This window comes from Pogona vitticeps, chromosome 8 (assembly GCF_051106095.1).
Source record: "Pogona vitticeps strain Pit_001003342236 chromosome 8, PviZW2.1, whole genome shotgun sequence".
NCBI lineage: Eukaryota > Metazoa > Chordata > Lepidosauria > Squamata > Agamidae > Pogona > Pogona vitticeps.
In genome coordinates, this window is record NC_135790.1 from 26,993,071 (window position 1) to 27,015,044 (window position 21,974).

A 21,974-nucleotide genomic window follows, 5' to 3' on the forward strand; every position below is an offset into this window, starting at 1 on the left:
ACCAAAAGGGCTGCAAAAGGCAGTCTTTTCTTGATCCCTGGGATCAATTCTTAATTGCCAATATCCCTTTACCAGGTCCAATGATGAGATGAACCGACAACCCCCTATGGTTTCAATCAGGTTGTCTAGCCTGGGCATTGGGTAGGCATCAGGAGTGGTTACACGGTTTAATTTCCTGTAATCAACACAAAACCTAATGCTCCCATCAGGCTTGTCCACAAGGACTATCGGAGAGGACCAAGGACTAGAAGAGGGGACGATTATGTTCTCCCTCAGCATTTCGTCCAGCTCCTTCCGCACCTTGTCCCTATAGGGTCCCGTTACTCGGTATGGGGATACTGCCTGCGGGGGTGCATCCCCTGTGTGGATCCGATGCATCACTCCCTTCACTATCCCCGGCTTGTTGGAAAACACCTGTTGATATTTACTAAGCAGCATTTTTAGTTCTTGCTGCTGGTCTTGGGTGAGTGCAGGACTGATCTTTACCTCCTCTGGGTCGTATTTTACTTCCCCTCTACCCTCCCAGAAGGGTAATTCAGCTTCCTCACTCTCAGCTGCTTTTATCGCGAATAAAACCCTCTGTTCCCCTCTGTAGTAGGGTTTTAGGGCATTCACATGAACCACCCTCCTTGCTTGGTTCTCCTCCTGCTCTATTAGGTAGTTCAGGTCTGACATCTTGGAAATGACCCTATATGGTCCTGCCCATTTGAGCTGCAGTTTGTTCTCTCTGCAGGGCCTAAGCCAAAGCACTTCCTCCCCTGGGTCAAAGTGCCTCTCTCTAGCTTTGTGGTCATACCATGTTTTCTGTCTGACCTTCTGAGCTTGCAGGTTTTCTGCTGCCAGCTCTAGATTTCTCCTTAGGTCATTCATCAAGGTGTCTATGTATGTCACAACGTCTTGTGGGTCATCCTGGGTGATCTGCTCCCAATCTTGCTTGATCAAATCAAGGGGCCCTTTCACCCCTAAGTGTGCAGCAAACATGTCAGAGTGACCCCTTTGTAAGATCATGGGGCGATACTTTTCAGGTACCACCAGCTGACTTCTGATCCCATCTCCTCCTTTTGAGATATTCCTCAGGGTTTCTCTATATAAAATCCCCTTTTTCTCCAGAAATCTCACTGGGGTTTCAGGTGTTAGCTGGGCGTCAGTCACCTGTTCAAAACACTTTTGGAGAGTGGCGTCTGCCTTTTGCTCCTGTCCAAATCTGCTGTCTGTGGTTAAGGTTTCCACCACAGCTTCTGAACTCCCCTCTGCTTCCGTCTCTGGCTCATCATTACCCCCCTGAACTGTCCCCGTGGTGGCTTGTGAGCGTGTAATCACTAGCACCCGTTTCACATGTTCAGCCAGGTCATTTCCCACGAGCACGGCTGCTGGCAGAGTCGATGAAATCGCTAGCCTCCAAACTCCCCTCCAGCCTTGAAAGTTGACAGGTACCTCTGCTACTGGCAGAGAGATTACCTGCCCCTCAATCCCTGCCACCTTCATGCTCTCATTTGGGATTATAAACTCCCTAGGGATGATATCTGGATGGCACAGGGTTACCTGGGAACAAGTGTCCCGCAGCCCCCTATACTGACGGTCAAGTATTCCTACGTCCACCCCTGCTGTCTCAAACAACTGAGAATCTGTTTTTATCAGCAAGCAGCGCTTTACCTCCACAAGAGGACCATTTTCCTCAGCCTGATCAGCAGCGGTAGCTGTTCCAGACTGAGTAGCCATGGCAACAGGCTCCCTCAGTGAGACTGAGCGTTGCTCTTTCTGGACACAGAACACAGCTTTTGGCTTGGTTCCACTAGACTCCTGAGGCACCATTCCTTTTAGCTGCTTTAATTTCTGACACTCTGAGATTAGATGACCCTTTCCCTGACAGAAATAACATTTTCTGGTGTATTTTGATTCTCTCTCATCTTGTTTTGGTTTTCCCTCCAAAATCTGAGGTCTTTGTTTCATGTCTGAGGGCTTCCCTTCACCATGGGCCCCTCCCCCTTGCTGGCTTTTCCCTGGTCCCTGAGAGTACTTGCTGTAGGTTTCTTTGGGTTTACCTACAGATTTCCCCTCACCCAAGGGCTTTCTTATTTGGGAAATAAAATCCGCGATCTCGGCAGCTTCGCCCACAGATTTCGGTTTCCTTTCCCTCACCTGGAATTTCAGTTCCCCATGCAGGACTGAATAGAACTGTTCCAGCGCTATCAAATCTTTAAGCTGCTCATAGGTCTCTGTCCCTTCCTGTGATAGCCATTTCTCAAGCAGCCTTACCAATTGGGCCCCCACTTGGGTAAAAGTCTGTTCTGGTTTTTTTGTGAGGGACCTGAATCTTTGTCTCAGCTGCTCTGCATTTATCCCATGTCTGGCAAAGACCAGTTTTTTAAACTCTGCAAAATCTTTCATCAGTTCCTCAGGCATCTCGGCATAAACCTCAGCCAGGCTACCACTGATTAAAGACCGCATGATGGTCATCTTCTCAGTTTCCCTCACTGAGAAGTCCACAAACGCTCTTTCCACTAGGGAAAAGAACACCTCAGGACAATCTCCCTTGTGGTACACAGGGAATTTCTTCAGGTCAGCTTTAGACAGTTGGCCTCCCTCAGAATCCCTATTGTTATTATTGTTCTGGTTCATCAGTTCCAGTTTTCTTAATTCAAACGCCATTTTCTCTCTCTCCAATCTTTCTTCTCTTTCCAATCTCTCTATCTCAAATTGCCTTTGTTTCTCCCTTTCCCTTTGCTCCATTTCAAATTGCCTTTCCCTTTCCCTTTCCTCCACTTCAAATTGCCTCATCCTCAGTTCATGCTGTTGGGCTATGAGCAATTTTCTAAGTTCTGGGTTCTGCTCTCCTGTGCTGTCACCTTGCACTGAGCCAAATTCATCCTCAGAACCTTGGTCAATCTGGGGGTCTTTCACTTCACTCATGTCTGCTATCTGGCTTCGAGTCAAGGGCATAATCCCCCCTCAGAACAGGCTGCTTTAAAAAGTCAAGCCTCAAAATAAAACGACCACTTTTTTCCTTCTTGCCTCAGAACCAGCTCTCCCTAGAGATTGCTGCTGTTCTTCAGCACTAACTTGCAACAGTATCGAGTCAGAGCCTACCCCCCTCTGCTGGGCCTCTCAGCTGGCAAGCTAGCTCACTGTTACTACGCAGTTTTGCCTCAGCTTTTTCCCGCCAAAACTAGGCTGCCTCAGAGCACCTTAATCTAAGTCTCCCCAGTTGGCACGTTCTTCCACTAGTGCACCTCCCCGTGAGGTACACCTAGAAGATTACCTACGCGCCTCAGACTGTCCCTGACTAGACCCCCCTTGCTCTGGGCACACCTGCCAAGGCTTTGCTGGACCACTGGACAACTGGACCAGTCGTATCCCACACGCTGGACACCAATCAATGTGACAAACCCAGACCTACTGGGATCTGCCACACATTTACACTAAGCTGCCACCAACCATTCCCTATAAGAAGTCACACAGACCCGGGATGGATTTTCAAACAATAAGAAGAATAAGGTTTATTTTAAATACACACAGGGAAAAATAAACAATCAGGTGAATAGGTAAAGTAACGTGGCTTATTCTCACTCATACAAGCATACAGTTTGGTTCACCCAGAACCCTTAACTTGAAGCACAGACCCTGAACCTATCAGTTCTGGCTAACCAACAGACACCTGAACCTATCAGGTTGGTACTCTGACACACAGTAGTACCCTGTCTGACACACAGACTCCCACAACAGCTTCTTCTTCCCAGCTGCTGCTTCGTCACAACCCAGTGTCTCACAGTGTCTCTCAGCATCTTCTTTCTCACCACACAGGCATCACATATTTATACAGTACAGCCCCTCCTCCTGATGTCCCGCCTTCCACTCCCCATAGGATGGAACTTTCCCTCCAAACCCATGACAGACAGGTAACATCAGTGCTGTTATGTAACATCCGGGACCCACCCGCTCTCCCAGTCCAAAAAGAAACAGGAGAGGAAGATGCATTCCCACATCATCAAGAAGCATTCTCCTATTATTATTTTTTAAAAAAACATTTTATTAATTTTTTTCAATATATCTATATTCAGTTCGTGCTTGTTAAACATCATGTTACATGGGTTGCTTATAATTATTTGTTTTTTTGCATCTTGGTGTCTTCTTAGTTGTCCCTCTGAAACCTATACATTTTTTTAAACATTTAAACCATTCATGTGTGTATTTGAGTGTACAATATTGGCTAGCATCATAATAGTGTTCTCATAGTATACAATGTTCTCAAAATCTTCTAATAACCTACCTAATATTCTCCTTTTTTTTTTTTTTTTTGAAAGCACAGAAGAGTAAAAGATCCCCTAGAGCAGTGGTGTCGAACTGTGGCCCTCCAGATGTTCTTGGCCTTCAACTCCCAGAAATCCTGGCCAGCAGAGGTGGTGGTGAAGGCTTCTGGGAGTTGAAGTCCAAGAACATCTGGAGGGCCACAGTTCGACACCACTGCCCTAGAGGAAGGGAATTACAACACTCTAAGACAGGCAGTTCAATTTTATTGATTTTATTTACACTCCACCTTTGTGACGTGCAAGACACCCAAGTCCCAGCCATAGTCTTGAATATGACCAAACTCCCTAAACATGTATTAGGCTGATTTTTTTAAAAAATATATTTTTTACCGGGAGTGCCCACATTCTTCAGTGCCATCTGGCTGAGCTTGGGGGAAGCAGGCTGAGCTGGTGCCTGTTGATGCCCCGCAACATGGCAGGCAGAGGACCTGCAGGGGAGGAAGGGACACAGGGTTGAGAAAATTAGCTTTCCGCCTGCTAGGACCCCGAGGCCAAAATACATGTTACAGATAATCACTCTAGAGACACAATTCCGTCCGATTTTTGTCCAGATTTGCAGAGCAAGCCAGCGTTTACCTTCTGAAGGCCAAGTACAAAACCAAGCCAGCTGGTGCGCAAGATACAGGAGGCGAGGAAAGCTCCCGAGGCTACCATCACACACCTTCAGCACTTGAGGAATTTTGCGTCTGTTAAGGTATATTTTTCATTGCCTGAAAATTGATATATGTGTGTGTGTGTGTGCACAGAACAAGACAGATGACATCACTTCCTCTAGACCTGGCTGATGCAACTGCACTGCAATACTTGATGAACACACCTGAGTAGATGAGATCACCACTTTATGATTGGACAGACTAGGCTGGACTTATGTATAAAAGTAGTCAGAGAACACTGTTCGCTCTCTCCTCTATTACTCAATTTCTGCGTGTCACTCTGTCGGTTTGAACACTGTATGCTGATGCTGTTGATGATACAAAGCTGTATGTATGTCCTGTAAATACTGTAAATTATTTGTAAATACACCACCGAGAAAAAGCAGCATTGTGGTCGTTTATCTGCGCCGTACTCTGCTGTACTCTGCAAAGAAGAGATAAAGACGCACCCGAACCACACACGTTCCCGCTTACAGAGGTTATGGGCCCAGCACGCTCCCGCTGCGCAAGATAAAAGGTGGTGAGTAAACGTTGTGCAACGTGGGAAGAATAAATAAATGAAATAAATGAATAAATGAAAAAAGAGGAGGAGAGCAGTGACAGCGAGACAGAAGCTAGTTCGTCTGTGGGGAAGGTACAGAGAACAAAAAGGCTTCAGAGAGAAAGGACAATGGCAACATACAGCTCAGGAGTTGGTGCTCTGGCTATAAACAGGCTAAATGAGCAGAACTATAAAACGTGGGCAGTAAAAGCCGAGATGCTGCTAAGGAAAGAGTCATTGTGGCGCTACATTATTAACCCCCCAGCGCAGCCCGATGATGAGGAATTGGAGCAGAGTGAGAAAGCTCTAGCAACTTTAGTGTTGTCCCTTGAAGATACCATTTTAGTTCATATACAGGGACTAACAACAGCCCGGGAAGTCTGGAATAGACTAAAAGGGATTTATCAGCGAGAAACAACTGGAACAAAAATAGCACTTACCAGAAAATTGTTCCAGTGCAGAATGCAGCCGGGGCAGAGTGCATCGGAGCACTTAAAAAATATGAAAGACATGTTCAATCAGCTTCAACTCATGAACGTTGTATTTCCCCAAGAGCAGCAGGTTTATATACTTCTTAGCTCGTTAAATGACTCTTATTCTATGCTGATAACAAGCTTGGAATCGTTAACAGATGCTCAGCTAACTTTGGAATATGTTTCGAGTAGAATTTTGCAGGAGGAACAGCATTTACAGGAAAGAAAAATGAATAAACGCCAAAGCCACGTGGAGGCTGGACGGGATGGATATCCGGAAGCCAGCAGACGTGCCGCGGAAGAACAAAGGGGGCGAGTCCTGATGACAAAAGCTTGCTTCTTGTGCGGTTCCACCAATCATCTCCGGAAAGACTGTGATGCAACAAGAAGTCCTCCAAACCATAGAGGTACAACAGGAAGTCCTCCAAATCATAGAGATGTGACCGGAAGTCCTCCGGACCATAGAGTCTACAGAAAAAAGGGCTCCAGGAGATTTCAAAGAAGAGACAACGTGGGACAAATCTCTTCAGTAACGAATGACACAAGAAGCAGCAACAAAACAGAAATGATTAGATGGCTGTTAGATTCTGGAGCTGCAGAAAATTTGTCTAATTCTTTAGAAATGTTTTCTTTTATAGGTAAATCTGATCTACGGCATGTGACGATGGCGAACGGCCAGCAGGTGGCGGTCAAAGGCAAAGGAACTGTGTACGTCTCTGCATTGAAAACTGAGATAAGGGAAGTCTATTACACTCCAGGTTTAGAATTTAACATTATTTCTATTGCGTCTTTGGTAGATCAGAAGTTTGCTGTAAGTTTTGAAAAACAGGAGTGTGTGATAAAGAAAGAGGGCACTTTAATTGCAAAAGTGAGGCAAGAAAATAAATTGTATTTCTTACAGAGCCAGGCACATGAAGGTGCAAACACATTGCAAGTGAACAGACCACAACATGATAATTGCATACACTTGTTGCATAGGAGGTTGGGTCATGCAAATTTTAGAACAATACAAAAGATGGAGCACTTAGCCAGGGATGTAAGTTTGAAGAAATGTCATAATTACCTGGACTGTGCAGTTTGCAAAGCAAGTAAAACATGTATAGCTCCAAAAGGAAAGAAAACTGAAAGAATTACTACTAGACCTTTTGAATTAGTGCATACTGATTTAATGGGACCATTCCCACCATCGCTAGGGGGAGCGAGATTTTGTATGGTAATTACTGATGATTTTTCGAGATTTTCTTTTTGTTATACGTTAAAGTCTAAGACAGAGGTTTTTGACACATTCAGAAAATGGTTGGTTGCAACAGAGAGAAAATTTGGCCTCAAGGTAGCTCAGCTACAAACAGACAGGGGCACAGAGTTTACAAACCACAGGTTTCAGAGGTGGTTGGAGAGTCTAGGCATTAGACACAGATTGACAAGCCCTTATAGTCCCTTTCAAAATGGTGTTGCAGAAAGAAGGAACAGAGTATTGCAGGAGATGAAAGACTCAATGCTTGCAGATGCTAAACTGCCACATGGGCTTTGGAGTGAAGCAATACTCACAAGTAATTTTATTGTTAACAGAATCTATTCTTCTGCCATAGATGAAACGCCATACTTTCTATTATACGGTAAGAAGCCATGTATGAAGTACTTACGCGTGTTTGGGTGCACGGCTTTTGTGCACATACCAAGACAGCTACGAAGAAAAGGTAAAAGTAAAACGAGAAAATTAATTTTTGTGGGTTATGAACCAAACAGCAAAGCTTACAGGTTTTTTGATGGCAACAGGGGCGTGATCATATCAAGGTCTGCTAGTTTCAATGAGGGTGAGAACTGGGACCAAGTACATGCCAATTCACAATTATACATTCCTCTGCACTCAAGAAGAAACCAAATTAGAAAGGCAGGAACACAGATGCGAGATGAGGAACCCTATGATGAAGATGCCACAGATAACGAGGCAGATGTCGATGAAGAAGAAGAAGCTACTGCAGAAGAAGAAGGGCCTGCTACAGATGATGAAGGAAAAGAAGATGAAGAACATGAAGCTCACACAAGTAGGCAGTCAGAGAATCAGACACATAGTCCCAGAAGGTCTCAGAGGGCTAACAAAGGGGTTCCACCACAAAGATATGGTTTGGGTGGTGTTACAGTATGTAATGTGTATGTTGAGCCTAAAAATTATAAAGATGTCTTAAAGCTACCTGATTTAGAAAAGAAGAAATGGATGGAGGCCATGGATGAAGAAATGAAGTCCATGAAGAAACACAATGTATTCTCTGAGACCAAACTGCCAGCAAAAAACAAGGTAATAGGATGTAAGTGGGTGTTTAAAAGGAAGTTACAAAATGATGGAAATTACAGATATAAAGCAAGGTTAGTGGCACAAGGTTTCACACAGAAAAGATTTGAACATTATGACCAGGTATTTTCGCCAGCAGTTAGGTCTGAAACACTAAGAGCTGCACTCACATTTGCTGCCGCCAAAAATTATGTGATTCACCATTACGATATTACTACTGCTTACTTGAATGCAGATTTAAAAGAAGAATTGTACATGGCGAAAGCACCAGGTTTCCAAGGTGACAAACCAGAATTAGTATACAGATTAAATAAATCCATTTATGGCCTCAAACAATCCGCCAGAAACTGGAATGACTGTTTACATCATGTATTGGTAAATTTAGGTTACAAAAACAGTCTGGCGGATCCTTGCATGTACACCAAGAAAGTAGGTAATGAGTTGAATGTACTGCTTGCTTATGTAGATGACCTATGTTTCATAACCAAAGACCACAGTCAAGTAGAGCTATTTGAAAGACAATTAAAAAAGAAATTTGAATTTAAAAGTCTGGGCCCCATACAAAATTACCTAGGCGTACAAATAAAGAAAACAGAAAAGGGGTTTGAGTTAAGCCAAGAACTAAAAATAAAACAAATGCTAGAAAAGTATAACATGGAAGAGTGCAAATGTGTAAGTACACCTATGGTAGTAGATTTTCAGAAAGAAGATGAAATAAGCAAAGAATTTGAGGACCAAGAGTTATACCACTCTGCAATTGGCAGTTTAATGTACTTGGCCAATTGGACGCGTCCTGACATTGCAGCGTCAGTAAACATCCTTAGTAGATATGTGGCAAATCCAAAAGAAAAACACTGGCAAGGTGTGAAAAGAATATTTAGATATTTAAAGGGAACGTGTAATTACCACTTAATATTGAAGGCATCAAAGAGTTTAAAGTTGTCAGCCTATGTAGATAGCGATTGGGCCAACGATGAAACTGACAGGAAATCAATGACTGGGTTTGTCGTCAGACTTGGAAACAGCATAATTGGTTGGAAGTCAAGGAAACAAGGGTCCGTGGCTACCTCAACTTCAGAGGCAGAATTTGCAGCTTTGTCTGAATTATGTTCAGAATTGATGTGGTACAAACAGTTAATAAAAGATCTGCAATGCAAAACTGATGACACGATAAAGGTAATGGAGGATAATACAACATGCATACACATGGCTAATTCTGATAGAATAAAGAGCAGAAGTAAGCATGTTGATATAAAATATCATAATGTGAGGGAAGCTATTAGAGAAAAGTTAATTGAGTTACAGTATTGTAGCACTGAAGAGAATGTGGCAGACATTTTAACAAAACCATTATGTGCTCAGAAACATGAAATGTGCATAGATGCAATGGGAATGTGTAATGTTTAATAAGTAACGGATTCATGCAATTCAAAATAGGGGGAGTGTTAAGGTATATTTTTCATTGCCTGAAAATTGATATATGTGTGTGTGTGTGTGCACAGAACAAGACAGATGACATCACTTCCTCTAGACCTGGCTGATGCAACTGCACTGCAATACTTGATGAACACACCTGAGTAGATGAGATCACCACTTTATGATTGGACAGACTAGGCTGGACTTATGTATAAAAGTAGTCAGAGAACACTGTTCGCTCTCTCCTCTATTACTCAATTTCTGCGTGTCACTCTGTCGGTTTGAACACTGTATGCTGATGCTGTTGATGATACAAAGCTGTATGTATGTCCTGTAAATACTGTAAATTATTTGTAAATACACCACCGAGAAAAAGCAGCATTGTGGTCGTTTATCTGCGCCGTACTCTGCTGTACTCTGCAAAGAAGAGATAAAGACGCACCCGAACCACACACGTTCCCGCTTACAGCGTCTAGTGCCGATGGTGTGTGAATGTCACACCCTTGTTTCTTGGCCTATAAACTGAAATCCCACCCAGAGATGTTGAATGGCTTTCAGTGGTCCTTAGTGAGACATCTCTCCCCCACCCCCCGTGCCATCCTCTGCTACCTGGTTCTTCTAAGTGGAGCTGGTGGGGATTGAGCCTAGAACTTCTGCAGACAGGACATGTGTTCAAAGCACGGAGTTATGCACATACAGTACTTTGCCACCATGAGGACACAGAGGCCCACAAAACTCTGAATACTAGACAGAAAGAACAAGATGGAGTGACCGTCCACCCACCACTACTGGCCTTGCAGGTTGGCAAGTCTTTCTCTTCCGTTCTCTACCAAGGCCTCCAAACTACTGAGCTGGATACCACTTTAAAGGTTGGGGGGTCGGGAATCTTCCGATTTGTGATGAGGCACCTAGACTTCCCAGCTGGAGAACTTTCCTGCCCTTCCCTGGATTACATCCCCAAAGACTCACGGCCTCCATCAGCGACAAACCCGGGGGGGGGAGGGCAGGGTGTGTGTGCACAGGACAAAGTCTCCAGCTGCGAGATGTCTTTCGTGCAGACACATTTTAAAACCGCTCTGGCGCCTCAAGAGGGTCCAAGCAGGGTGCCATTCCTTACCTGAGAGGGGGCCTTAAGGAGCGCAGAATCCAGCCCACGTGCAAGAAGCGCTTCAGGTCAAGTCTGCTCCCTGGATCTCAGAGAAGGAATCCCAGCAGGACATTAATACCTTCTGTTGATCTTGCTCCAGGATTTACTTACTAATTTACATACTACAAATTACTGCAATTACTGCTGTTACTACAACTACATACGACTCATCTTAGAATGGCTATCAAGGAGGCTCCATGGGGGAATCAAACTCCCAACTTCTGATGACATATATACTATAACAACAACAACAACAACAACCGTTTATACATAGTGCTACCAAGATATCTGATTATGTTCAATGGAAAATAATGTAGGATAACCTAGATCTAGAATGAAATTGTATATTTTAAATATTTGAAAAAGTAAACTGCTTTGAATGCACAAGTGGAAAGACATACCTGTGGAAACAAACAGACAAATGAATCAATGATTTTTTTTTTTAAAAAAAAAACAAGCTTCTAGTCCACATGAGCGTAAAAAAAAGGAGCACGCTGTCAGGTGGAAGACAATGGGCACAGACCCATGGCTTTATGGAGGAGGTGACTTTTGAGGAAGATCATGAAGGAAAAGATGGAGGACAAGGGGTTGATGGACTGAATGTTCTAGACAGCACACATTGCATTAAAAAGAGAGAGAGAGAGAGAAGAAGTGACATGCTCAGAGATACTCTTATTCCTTTAAACACTTCCAAGCCCCTCTCACAAAAAACAGGTCCCAGAACCTGAGCCATTGAGTTGGAATGGACATATAGCAACCTTAATAGGGTTTTCAAGGCAAGAGAGAGGTTTTAGCCATTCTGCCCTCCGGTGAGTTCCCATGGCTGAGTGGGGATTTGAACCCAGGCCTCCTGCCACCCTCTGCCCACTGCACCACACAACAGGGTTTCCAAAATCCTCCTTACCTAACACCAAGCCTATGGGCACAGAGGACGTGAGGAGGCCCCTGCCCTGGCGCCCGGACTCCAGGGGCTTCAGGCGGCTCCAGCGGCTTCTCCCGTGAGGGAGGCATCTCCTGAACGGCATGGCGGCAGGATCCTGACCTTTACCTGAAATAGACCACATCAGGGTCAGGAAACAGAGCTCCCTTCTCCTTCCTCCTGGTAGAAATCACCTCTTCCTCAAACCTGTCCCCATCCAAGTCTATTTTAAAAAAAAACCCAACTGCCTCAGGCATTTTGTGATGTTGTGTTTTCTCCATGGACTTAAATGAGGTTTAAAAAGACAGGGGAAACAAACGGGGTTGGGGGGGAACCCCAAACCCTGATGTGCCTTCATTTCCATTTGGAGCTGGGCAGAGGGTCCTTGGCCCGCAGGCTTGCTTCACAGGACCTTCTGGTTCTGCTCTGCCCGTCCAGCGACACGGACCAAAGGCACTAAAAGTTGTGTAGCTGCTGTTTTGTATGAAACGTGGCCATTGTATAGCACGGTGTGCAAAGCAAGTTGGGAGGACAAGACCGAGGCAGAGGAAAGATGGAGGGAAGGAGAAAGAAAGAGGAAAAGAGGGGAGGCAGAGGAGCTGAAAAAGGAAGCGGAGAACGTCATGCATTTATTTATTTTTTTGCAAAACGGGCACAACCAAAACTGTTACCTCTTGCCTCCGATTTGTCTGGAGGAGGTTTTTCATCCCTTTGACATAAGTCGCAAGCTTGGGTTTTGCAGAACCAGGGGCTTCCCTCCACCTTCCCCCCCCCAATGACAGCTGTGTTAGCCTTCTCTTCCTCCTCGGAGGCCCACACGCTCCAGCTGTGCCCACCTGTCTGCCCCCCACCCCTCCAGGTGCTCAACCCGCCTTGCTCCCTTCTGTCCCCCCCCTCCAGAAGTCACAGCAAGCCAAAAAGTCATTCTGGACTCTCTCCTCCCCATAAAGGCACCAACCGACCGAGGGGAAGCAACCGCCAGGAACAACCTTTAGGACCTCGGCTTCCTGTGGCAAAAGGGTGGCGTGCCAAGCTAAGCAAAGCGAGTGGGTGGCGTTGAGCACCTCCTGACTCTGAGGCCCAATCACACCTTATACTGATTAAGGAAAACAACAATACATTCCACACCAAAGCAAATTAAACAATACTGTCCGAATCAATGGTGCAAAGCGTGTCCAGTTTTTGGAATTGTATATGTGTGAATATATGTATATATATATATATTGCTTTGCATTCTGTAAACATGTGAAATCTTTTTGCAGGCTTTTTTGTTCTGAAGTCAAGATCCCGAAAATTGACTTGAATGCTTGTGAACGAGATGCGGCTATAACCTTATATTTTAAACCCAACGTTTTGGGGTTTATCATCACCCTATTCCCTTCTGCCTTCTCTGTACTTTGTAAGCCTGGGGTGGGCAACTTTCGGCCTTTTGGATGTTTTGACCGAACGACTGCCCCACCACGGACGATACGCAATCATGGGAGCTGTAGTCCCAAACCCCCTGACCTCTGGTTCCCAAGAGGCGGGGGGGGGAAGCGATCTTGGACTACATTTCCCGGAAGCCCTAGCACGAAGCGTCAAGGGTTGTAAGTAACTCACAAATATCTACAGCCACTGACTTAGTTCCTCACCTCCCTTCCCTGTACTAGTTTGAAGTGTTACACAAGAAACCCAACAGCCATAGGTGCACTTACGGGAGAGTAAGCCCCATGGATCTCAGCAGGCTTTACTTTGGGACCCCTTGGACAGTCCACCCTTCTTACCGCCTGGTCTAACTCCAAGGGCTGCTTTGAGGAGCCCGCTGGGAGACGAGACATCGCCTATGTTTGCCTTGAACGAATTGGAGGACCAGCGAGGGGTAAATGGAACTAAGGAATAAATGTAAATAAAGCAGGTGTGTCATGCCGAGCCTAGAGCGTTTACTCCCAAGTCGATCCAAGGCAAAGTACTGAGTTTGCAATGGTTGTTATGACTGAGACAGGAAAACGCTGCTTGGAGAGCAGAGAGCAGAGAGTTAAGTTCAGAGCATCTTGGAGCTTGAGGTGTGTCAGCTCACACCTCACAGGAACTGCAATTTCAGGCTTGTCTGGAAAGAATTGCAGCTGGCGCTGTTGTTTTTATCGGCTTTCTCTAGAGACCAGGATGTCTGTGTGTGAGAGAGATTTTTAAATCACAGTGGTGCACTTAAGCAATCCACTAATCATCTCAGAACCTCACGACCATCTTTAAAGGACCATTTTTTGTCACTCACAGATTTAATCGTTCTGATTGTCCTCTTTACCTGGTGACACCTGTTACTTCACTTACTTCAAAACGTGGCCTCCTAATCGTTCGCTTTTAGGGCACCATCCTGCTCGTTCTACTGAGCGGGACTCTGGATTTCTCTCCTCCCCCCCCCCCGCATCCGGCCCAAATCCTGCTTCATGGCACCCTTTGAAACGCGATGCAAAGCGAGCAGGCGAGCAATGCATGGGAGGAGGAAGCCGGGGAGAGTCTGCTATTATCAGCACAGGGCCTGATCAATCAGGGTTTCCCAACACCAGAGTTTTTCTTGCCTCATCTGTTGCAGATATACAAAGAAGATAATTACTGCATCGCTGGATCTGCCTTGGGTCTGGGCAAGGAAGAAACCTTGAGGGAATAATTGCCCACGCTGAATTTCCGCCCTGTTTTTGGAAAGTGAGGGAAAGCATTATAAGAAAAAAGATCATTCGTCATGCCCAATGGAGGTGGGCTGGTTTCTGCTTTTGGACTACATCTCCCATAATCCCCGGGGGCAACTACCCTGCATGGGGAATTCTGGGGGTTATAATCCAAACCAAAAATTTGCTCTGAATTACAAAATTCAAAGGGACAGATTTCTCCATTTCCAGATAACGTGTAAGAGAATTTTTTTTAAAAAAAATATTGAAATTTCAAAACTCCGGAGGCTAAATTGCAGATGGATTTAGATTTGGATCCATGGTATACAAAATGAACTCTGTGCATGGCCCGTTTTAATTTCTCTCACAATTTCAAGTACTGAACATTAGCACAAACAGTATATTGCTGCGCCAAGGGCTGCCTGCCTGTTCTCTCGAATTCGGGCCGGGATGGTTTCTCCCACAACCAACTGAAAAAAACCCTCAAAGCCAACCGAGAGAGGGACAAAAAACAAACCCACACATGTGGATGTGAAATGCACTTGAATCATCCAGAAAAGAAAGATGTGCTACCTCACATCTACGTTTTGCTCTCCTCGAAATTTTGAGAGGAAGAACTATTTCTGTTCTCCTCTCCTTGTAAAACCCCGAGTCGGTTTGTACAATCTGTACGAATGATTCAGAAAAAGGGCCGCAGCCTGGCATAACCTGAGATCACCCTGTTTTAGGAACGAATCAGCTCCGTCCAAAGCTGGGTCCCCACCCTAAAGAGGATCCCGTAGCATTTCAGACAAATGCCGAGGCCGTTTTCCACCCCAACATCGTTGCACAACGATAAACCTCGGCAGAGAAATACAGTCGCATAGCCAGGGTTTTATAGGATCTTCAAGGTGACCGCAGGCGTTCGGCCAGTTCTGTTTCTCTCTTTGGCTCCACCCGTGGGCGACCCCTATGCCCTAGGGCTCGGCAAAGGTCAAAACCTCTGTGACAGCCAACACAACTTTAAGACTTGCGCTCTCCTTTGCATCACACCCATCGGTGGCCACCCGTCTGGAGGAAGTCTCCATGAAACAATGTCTCCATTCAGGTTTGCAACTTGGGCGTCCTTCCTCTTGCTCCAAACCACCGAGCCAGAGGAATCCCCAAAGAGCCAATGAAGTGCCCGCCCACTGCCATCACCAGGAGACTCAGCCCTCTAGCATCATTGCCCCTTTAGACCCCGAGGGGTTTACCTCCAGTGAAGCTTTGGGCTGGTTGACATCCGGAGTCCCGGGGTCCTCCTCTCCTCCCCTGGGAGAGCGCGCATGTCTACAGAGTGTCACTGTGGATATTTTTCCTCCTGCTTTCCTCCAGCCTCTCTTGGGCCTGTGTGACATCTGCAACAAGCTTTTCTCCCTCCCTCCCTGTCTCCTCTGGTTTTCTTTCTCTCTCTCTGCAAAAAAAACCGTCTTGACAGCTCTTTTGCAACCCGGACTTCCTGAGAGAAGGAGTCATGGCCCTTCCCACTTCGGTTTCACAACCGCTTCTGGCTGCCTGGCACACAGATAGACGCACAGCTGGGAATGCTTCCAAAAGAAAGAAAAAAGCTTCAAGCAGGGAGTAGACTTATAAAAAGGAAGAGAGGCTTAGAAGAGATCGGTTGCCACACACACAGAACTGTCAACGTGGAGTCCTCAGAGGCCTTTTCCAGCTGGGGCTTCTTTGCTTTTATTTTAAACAACTGGCCAGGAAAGGCTGCAACCCGGGCTGCGTGGTGGCAGGAAGAACAGGCTACGGTTCAGCAAAAGCCACAAGAGTGCGTTGTCACTTTGCACAACAAGGTTGCTTGGGTATGACGCCATGGAAGCCCCTTCCTCCCCCCTTTTACAGATGTCCTCAAACACCCGGCCGTCTTTAAAAGTACCACCAGATCGTCTGCTGATTTTGCCCTGCCAGGTTGCAGCCGGATCGTGACTACAGATCTTTTCTGTAGAAAGATTCTGGCGGATTGGATTTATGTCTCACTCTGACTCAGGGCTCCCAGTGGCCGGATCAGGCCAGTGCCGCTCGGCTTAGTCCTTGGCACAGTCTGTTCCCAGAATATCTGCTGTGCAGCTGTTAAAAGGACAGGAAAGTTATGGAGAGAGAGAGAGAGAGAGAGAGAGAGAGAGAGAAAGGAGATGCCATTTGAAATACAAGACCTCCTTTTAAAGGAATCCACATAAGCTCCTCTCCTCTCTGGAAAGACTGAAGGCTTACTTTATGAGATGTGAAACATGGGCTGCAGTCAGATCATCATCACCATCATCATGTGCTGTCAAATCCATCCTGACTTATGTCGACCCTTTTCAGGGTTTTCCAGATAGAGAGTAGTGAGAGGTGGCTTAGCATTCCCTTCCTCCAGGGTTGTCGGACTGCGCAGCCGGCCCAAGGCCACCCAGGCTGGCTTTTCTCCCAAGGAAGCATGGAGGGGAGTCAAACTCCCAGCTTCTGGCTCGCCATCTCCTGCAATTGTAACCGTCCATCTAACAAATAGACTGAAGGCGGATGCTCCGTTCTTAGTCATGACAGTAAAATTCCCATCACTGGGCTTTAGATGACTTCTCTCTCTGGCACAGACAGAAAGGAGATACTGGGAGGGAAACCCTCACACCTAAAATTTTGGCGTGGCTGCCCCTGCTCGGATCATAATTTGCCTGTAGAAAAGACGGAAGCTTCAGCTTCTTGGTAGTTTTCTTCTTTGCAACTGATTATATTTTAAACGATTCCCAATGTAATGGATAGAATGATGAGACTCTGGAGAGCAGGGTTCGAATCCCCACTTGGCCATGGAAATTCCCTGGGGAAGCAGAGCTGGGAAAGCCACTCCTTAAATCCCTCACTTTCCTTGAAGGCCCTGCGAGGGTCAGTATACGTTGGTTCGGACTCGACAGCACAGACAGAGCACACGGATTTTAAAGGGCTTGTGAGCCACACAGAAAAACAAGCATTGAAAAGCAAATGCTAAGATAGCAGTAGTAGCTCAACAAAAACCCAGCTGACACCAAGTGCTTCGCAAGGACTAAACAAACATGCGGTGAAGAGGGCCTGCCATTCCCCCCCCCTTTGATAGTTCCGGATCAGATGATGGGGTTCAGGGCAGATGATTTTCAGTTCAGCACCAGGGCAGACCTCCAGAACTTTTTCCAGTTGGAAAGCCACTCTCCAGATCTTCAGCAATGATGGTGTTCCAGCCGTTCCAGTCCAGCCCATGATTCAGGCTGGCTGGCTTAGTCACGGGTGGCAAATATCTCTGGGGCAGGGGCATGGCATTCCCCAGAGATTTCTGGGCTTGGGACTAAAAGCAGGCCCTTATGATGTTTGTGGGACCACAGTCCCGTCACTGGCAAACTCTGTGTGTTTCTCAGGGCGTGAGAAAGACAATCAAGGGGACAGACAGACAACCCGGAGGGTCTATAATGTATTTCAAAGCCAACCTGTTAATTCCAACAGAGGCGACAGGTCTAGAGAAGAGCAGAGGAGGAAAAAGACAAAGCTGCTTCTGGGAATGTCTAAATGGCATCACATGAAACCGAAAGAGTGAACCTCAACATCTGGACCTGCCAGGCCAGATGTTTCTGGTCTGAGAGTAGAGTCATAGGCCCAGAATGAGAGATTTGACAACCCGGAAGGGTGTGTTGACTACAGAGAAGGACAGACGGCTGTTGTGTCCTTTCCCCTGCCCTGGATGCTAAGATTGGCTTGTGGCTCCCCAACAGGTTTGCTAGCAGATCCTAGCAAATTGCACCATTTGGGGCTGGCAGCTCCCCTTTGGTGTACCCAGTTTTTGTGCGTTGGTGGGGAGCACATCACGACCGAACTCTCAAGAGACAGCCTTATCGCCCACCCTGGTCCTTCCTCGTTTTTCTCCTGCGCTCCTTTCAGCAGCCAGATTACACAAAAAGTCCAGAAACTTGGACGGAAGGGAAGGAATCTCACGGAGAAGCGATTAAGAACATTTCCAGATTTTCCTGTTCGGGCAGGCCTCCTTGAATCAAGACACGGGGTGGAAATGGGACGGTCCAACTTCCTTTCTGAGGTGGATTATTTCTGTCCAATTCTTCCCTCCTGAGACCGGAGAAAAAGCAATTCTACGTTGCAATAATATTACTAACGATACTATAGGGATGCTACTACTTTTTTCATGACGCATTTCATGAATTTCCACCGCACCCTCTCCCACCCTCCTGCATGTTGCACACGTCCCCAGAAACGAGACAGAAGAGGAGAGTATAAATATAGGTTTTATTAACATGTGAAAACCAACAGTAGGCCTGACATGAACGCATGAACTAAACAGGAAAGACCAGCCAGATTCAGGCACAATTCTGACCAGCCGCACCCGTGGGATCAGCCGTTAGACCCCATCATCCAAGCCTGGGTGATCTCGCGCTTCTGAACCTGATCTGCCTGCTTTAATGCGCCTGTATGGACTTAGGATCCCTTCCCCACCTTGTGCAAATGTAAAAAGTTCTCAAAGCTATGAGAGGTTGGCTTTTTTCCTCCCCCCCCCCAAAGGGGGTGGATCCCATTTTTTAAAAGACAGACCCAAATGGGTTGTGGGGGTTTTTTGGGGGGGGGGAGTGGAATTTAAGACTGCTTGGGTCAAACTGAGCAGCTGTCCTTGGTGGAAGCGGGCACTTGATGGAAGTGTTCGCCAAACGCCATGCATGCCAGGTGGGGCTTCCCACCACCACCACCTATAATCATAGACACATTTCCGTGAAATTAAGCTTCCCTGGATTCCCTGGGATTTCAGGAGCGAAGTTGTTTCAGATTGCACTGCAAAACCAAAGGAATAAAATTGCTTTTTTTGGGGTTCAACCGTTCCTGCAATCTCGTGCTGGCATGGCTATATGGAGATTTATGTATATGGCTATGTACTCCCCCCCCCAAAAAAGTAATCTATCCCAGATCTGTGCGGGGCTGGGGGGGGGGCAATCCCAAGAACATCCGCCTTGGATACAGTAGGCCTTACTTGGGAGTAAGCATGCACAAAAAGCTTTTGTGACTTTTACATTCCTTGCTTACAATTTTGGCTGTTGTCTTTGTAGTTGGTTTTCAACCGTATGCTCTTTCTGTCAAGGAACCCCGTTAGGTGGACAATGGCTTTTGATGTCCCTGCTGTTGTTTCTAATACTGTAGACACCTACAGAGCCCTAAAAATAGCTTAGCTTAGATATAAAAACACTGAGAAGGGAGCACTGGCTACACTTATTTCCCGATGTCCTCAGCAATAGAAAGAATAGCTGGTTGGATAGCTCCGTGGTTTAGGCCTCTGGCAGCAGTTGGGAGTTTGATTCCCCCAAGGGGACTCTGGGGAGAACAGCCAGCCGGGGTGGCCTTGGGCCAGCGGCACCATGGCCCCAGGGCACCCCTGAACGAAAGGACTTAAAAAAACACTTCTGAGTACTCTCTGCTTGGAAAACCCGTGGAAAGAAAGGATTGTCGCAAGTCTGAAAGGACTTGATAGCACAGAACGATGGTCATTACAGAAACAGTAATGTGTAATGTACATCTTTCTAGGAAGACACTGACACCCCTCTTCCAAAATCCACCCCACCGTTGTTCACTTCTGAAGAACAGAGGAGGAGTAAGAAAATGCTTTTTTTAAATTATTGCCTGACTTTGGAGGGGTGGAGAGGAAACGGACGGTTCCCTTGTCCTCACACCCCATCCTACATTCTGATTGCCTCGATCTTTGTAACAAGGGTTAAGATGACATCTTGTGTGCTCCACAGAGAGATATGGGTGAAACGGCACTGCTAGGAATGGGCTGCCTCTCCCGTTTCTTCATTTGTGACAACCGGAGAGAGGATAATCGCAACACCCTTTCGAAAACTCTTGCCTTTATTTCTATTTTGGCTAACATCTTAACCAGCCCTGGGGTGGGGGGGTGGGAGCCCACATACACTGACATTGTGTATACAGTAGTGCCTCGCAAGACGAACGCCTCGCGGGATGAAAAACTCGCAAGACGATTGGTTTTTGCGATCGCTATGGTGCCTCACAAGATGGTTTCTTCTATGGCCGTGCTTTGCAAGATGTCCCCCCCCAGCTCGATGCCTCGCAAGACGAAAAAAATTCATTTGTCTTGCGAGGTTCCCATAGGAATGCATTGCAATGCATTCCTATGGGAAAACGCTTTTCGCAAGATGATTTTTTTGCAAGACAGCGCTTCTCATGGAATGAATTATATTCGTCTTGCGAGGCACCACAGTATATAAGACATTAGTTTCCTGATTTATAAAATGGGAACAAAGGCAAACTCCAATAAGGATAAAGGAAACAAGGAAATGGTGATGTTGATCTCAGCTGGACAACAAGCTGTTAATTGCTATTAATTATGCTCTCCCTTTCTCCCCTGCTAGACCAGCTGGCAAACTTTGCGTTCCTTCAGCAGCTTTCTCCTACGAGGCAGAGCTTGGAATACCTGAGGAGTCCAGTAAATATTTCCGTAGGTTGTAAGGCGTCCTTGTTCCCCTAACCACCTGCTTCCAAACCCGCCCATTCCTTCGACATCTACTTGACATGCACACACGATTCATCCCTAGCAGCCTAGAGAAATTGAAAGTGCTGATTTGAGTCAAGATGGGGGTGTCCAGAGAGAAAGAGGGCCACCCCAAAACTCACCGACGTTCACTCCTTTTCAAGGAACAAAGCTTCCTAAAGTACATCACAACCTATTCACAAGTAGGAACACAGCGCCAAAACTGAATTTCATGGGACTGCAGTTCTCAAGACTCCTGCAACTTGGGGAGTTCTGGGTTATGTAGTCCAGCAAAATAACATTCTGAAATTTAGATCGGAAACATAAAACATAGCTTTGCAATCAATCTATATTTTTAAAAAAGAAGACACCTGCTCTCTTTGGTTCCTATCCTGCAACGAGTTCTTACCATCAGATCCTTCAGAGGTTCAGGGTAGTTTTGTTACAAGACAAGACACTTGAACCGGAAATATGACCCTGGCTGAGATTTGGCTGGGCTGCAGTACAGTTGGAGGGGGGGGGTGTCCCTTTGAAAATCACCTTTCACCTTCCAAAGCACCAGAGGTAGCAACAGTGAGAACCCCCCCCAAAAAAAAAAAAAATTGGTGCCAACCGCTAAGACTGCAGGAAAAAGAAAATAAATGTATCCTCAGTGCATCTATTTGTCTTGCACGAGTCCCTCCAGAATAAAAAGACAAGGTGCAAGAAACACATTAGTTTGTGATTACGGTAATACTGCACAAGCTTGACAGTCAGGCTGGACTCTTTCACAGAACAGATCTTTTTTTAAAAAAAAACTGATTATTTGGCTCTTGAAAGAAACTAGCAGTTCTCAGACCATCCATTTTAAATCAGTATTTTTTTTGGGGGGGGGGAGGACCGGTGGCTACAAATTTGGCTCCAAGTATTATCCCTGGGTGGCCTGAGGTGAATAGCTCTCAACCCCTCAGTATTGCTGCCTGTAAAATGGGAACAAACGCCTCCACTCAATTTATTATTGTTATTATTATTTTGCCAGGGCTACCCCAGTAAAGACTGCACAGCGCTCCAGCACATTTTAAGCCCCCCAGCGACAACA

At 46.1% G+C, this 21,974-nt stretch overlaps 1 protein-coding gene and 1 long non-coding RNA gene across 3 annotated transcripts in view; one reads left to right on the plus strand and one right to left on the minus strand.

Moving 5' to 3' along the window:
• Positions 1 to 15,941, minus strand: part of NLRX1 (NLR family member X1) — a 24,658-nt gene extending 8,717 nt beyond the window's left edge. The window contains exons 1-4 of one of the 2 annotated variants that reach the window (XM_020792886.3): positions 15,621 to 15,941; positions 11,732 to 11,875; positions 10,798 to 10,867; positions 4,638 to 4,735 (exon numbers count right to left, since the gene is read on the minus strand). In XM_020792886.3, coding sequence (XP_020648545.3) covers positions 4,638 to 4,735; positions 10,798 to 10,867; positions 11,732 to 11,852 — 289 coding nt within the window. In that variant the 5' untranslated portion in view covers positions 11,853 to 11,875; positions 15,621 to 15,941. Of the gene's footprint in view, positions 1 to 4,637; positions 4,736 to 10,797; positions 10,874 to 11,731; positions 11,876 to 15,620 lie in introns of both variants that reach the window. The other variant, XM_020792877.3, reaches the window with a different exon arrangement.
• Positions 4,998 to 10,058, plus strand: LOC144584174 (uncharacterized). Its single transcript, XR_013538267.1, has 2 exons — positions 4,998 to 8,270; positions 9,767 to 10,058. It is a non-coding gene; the product is annotated as an uncharacterized LOC144584174 (long non-coding RNA).
• Positions 15,942 to 21,974: the final 6,033 nt, after the last annotated feature.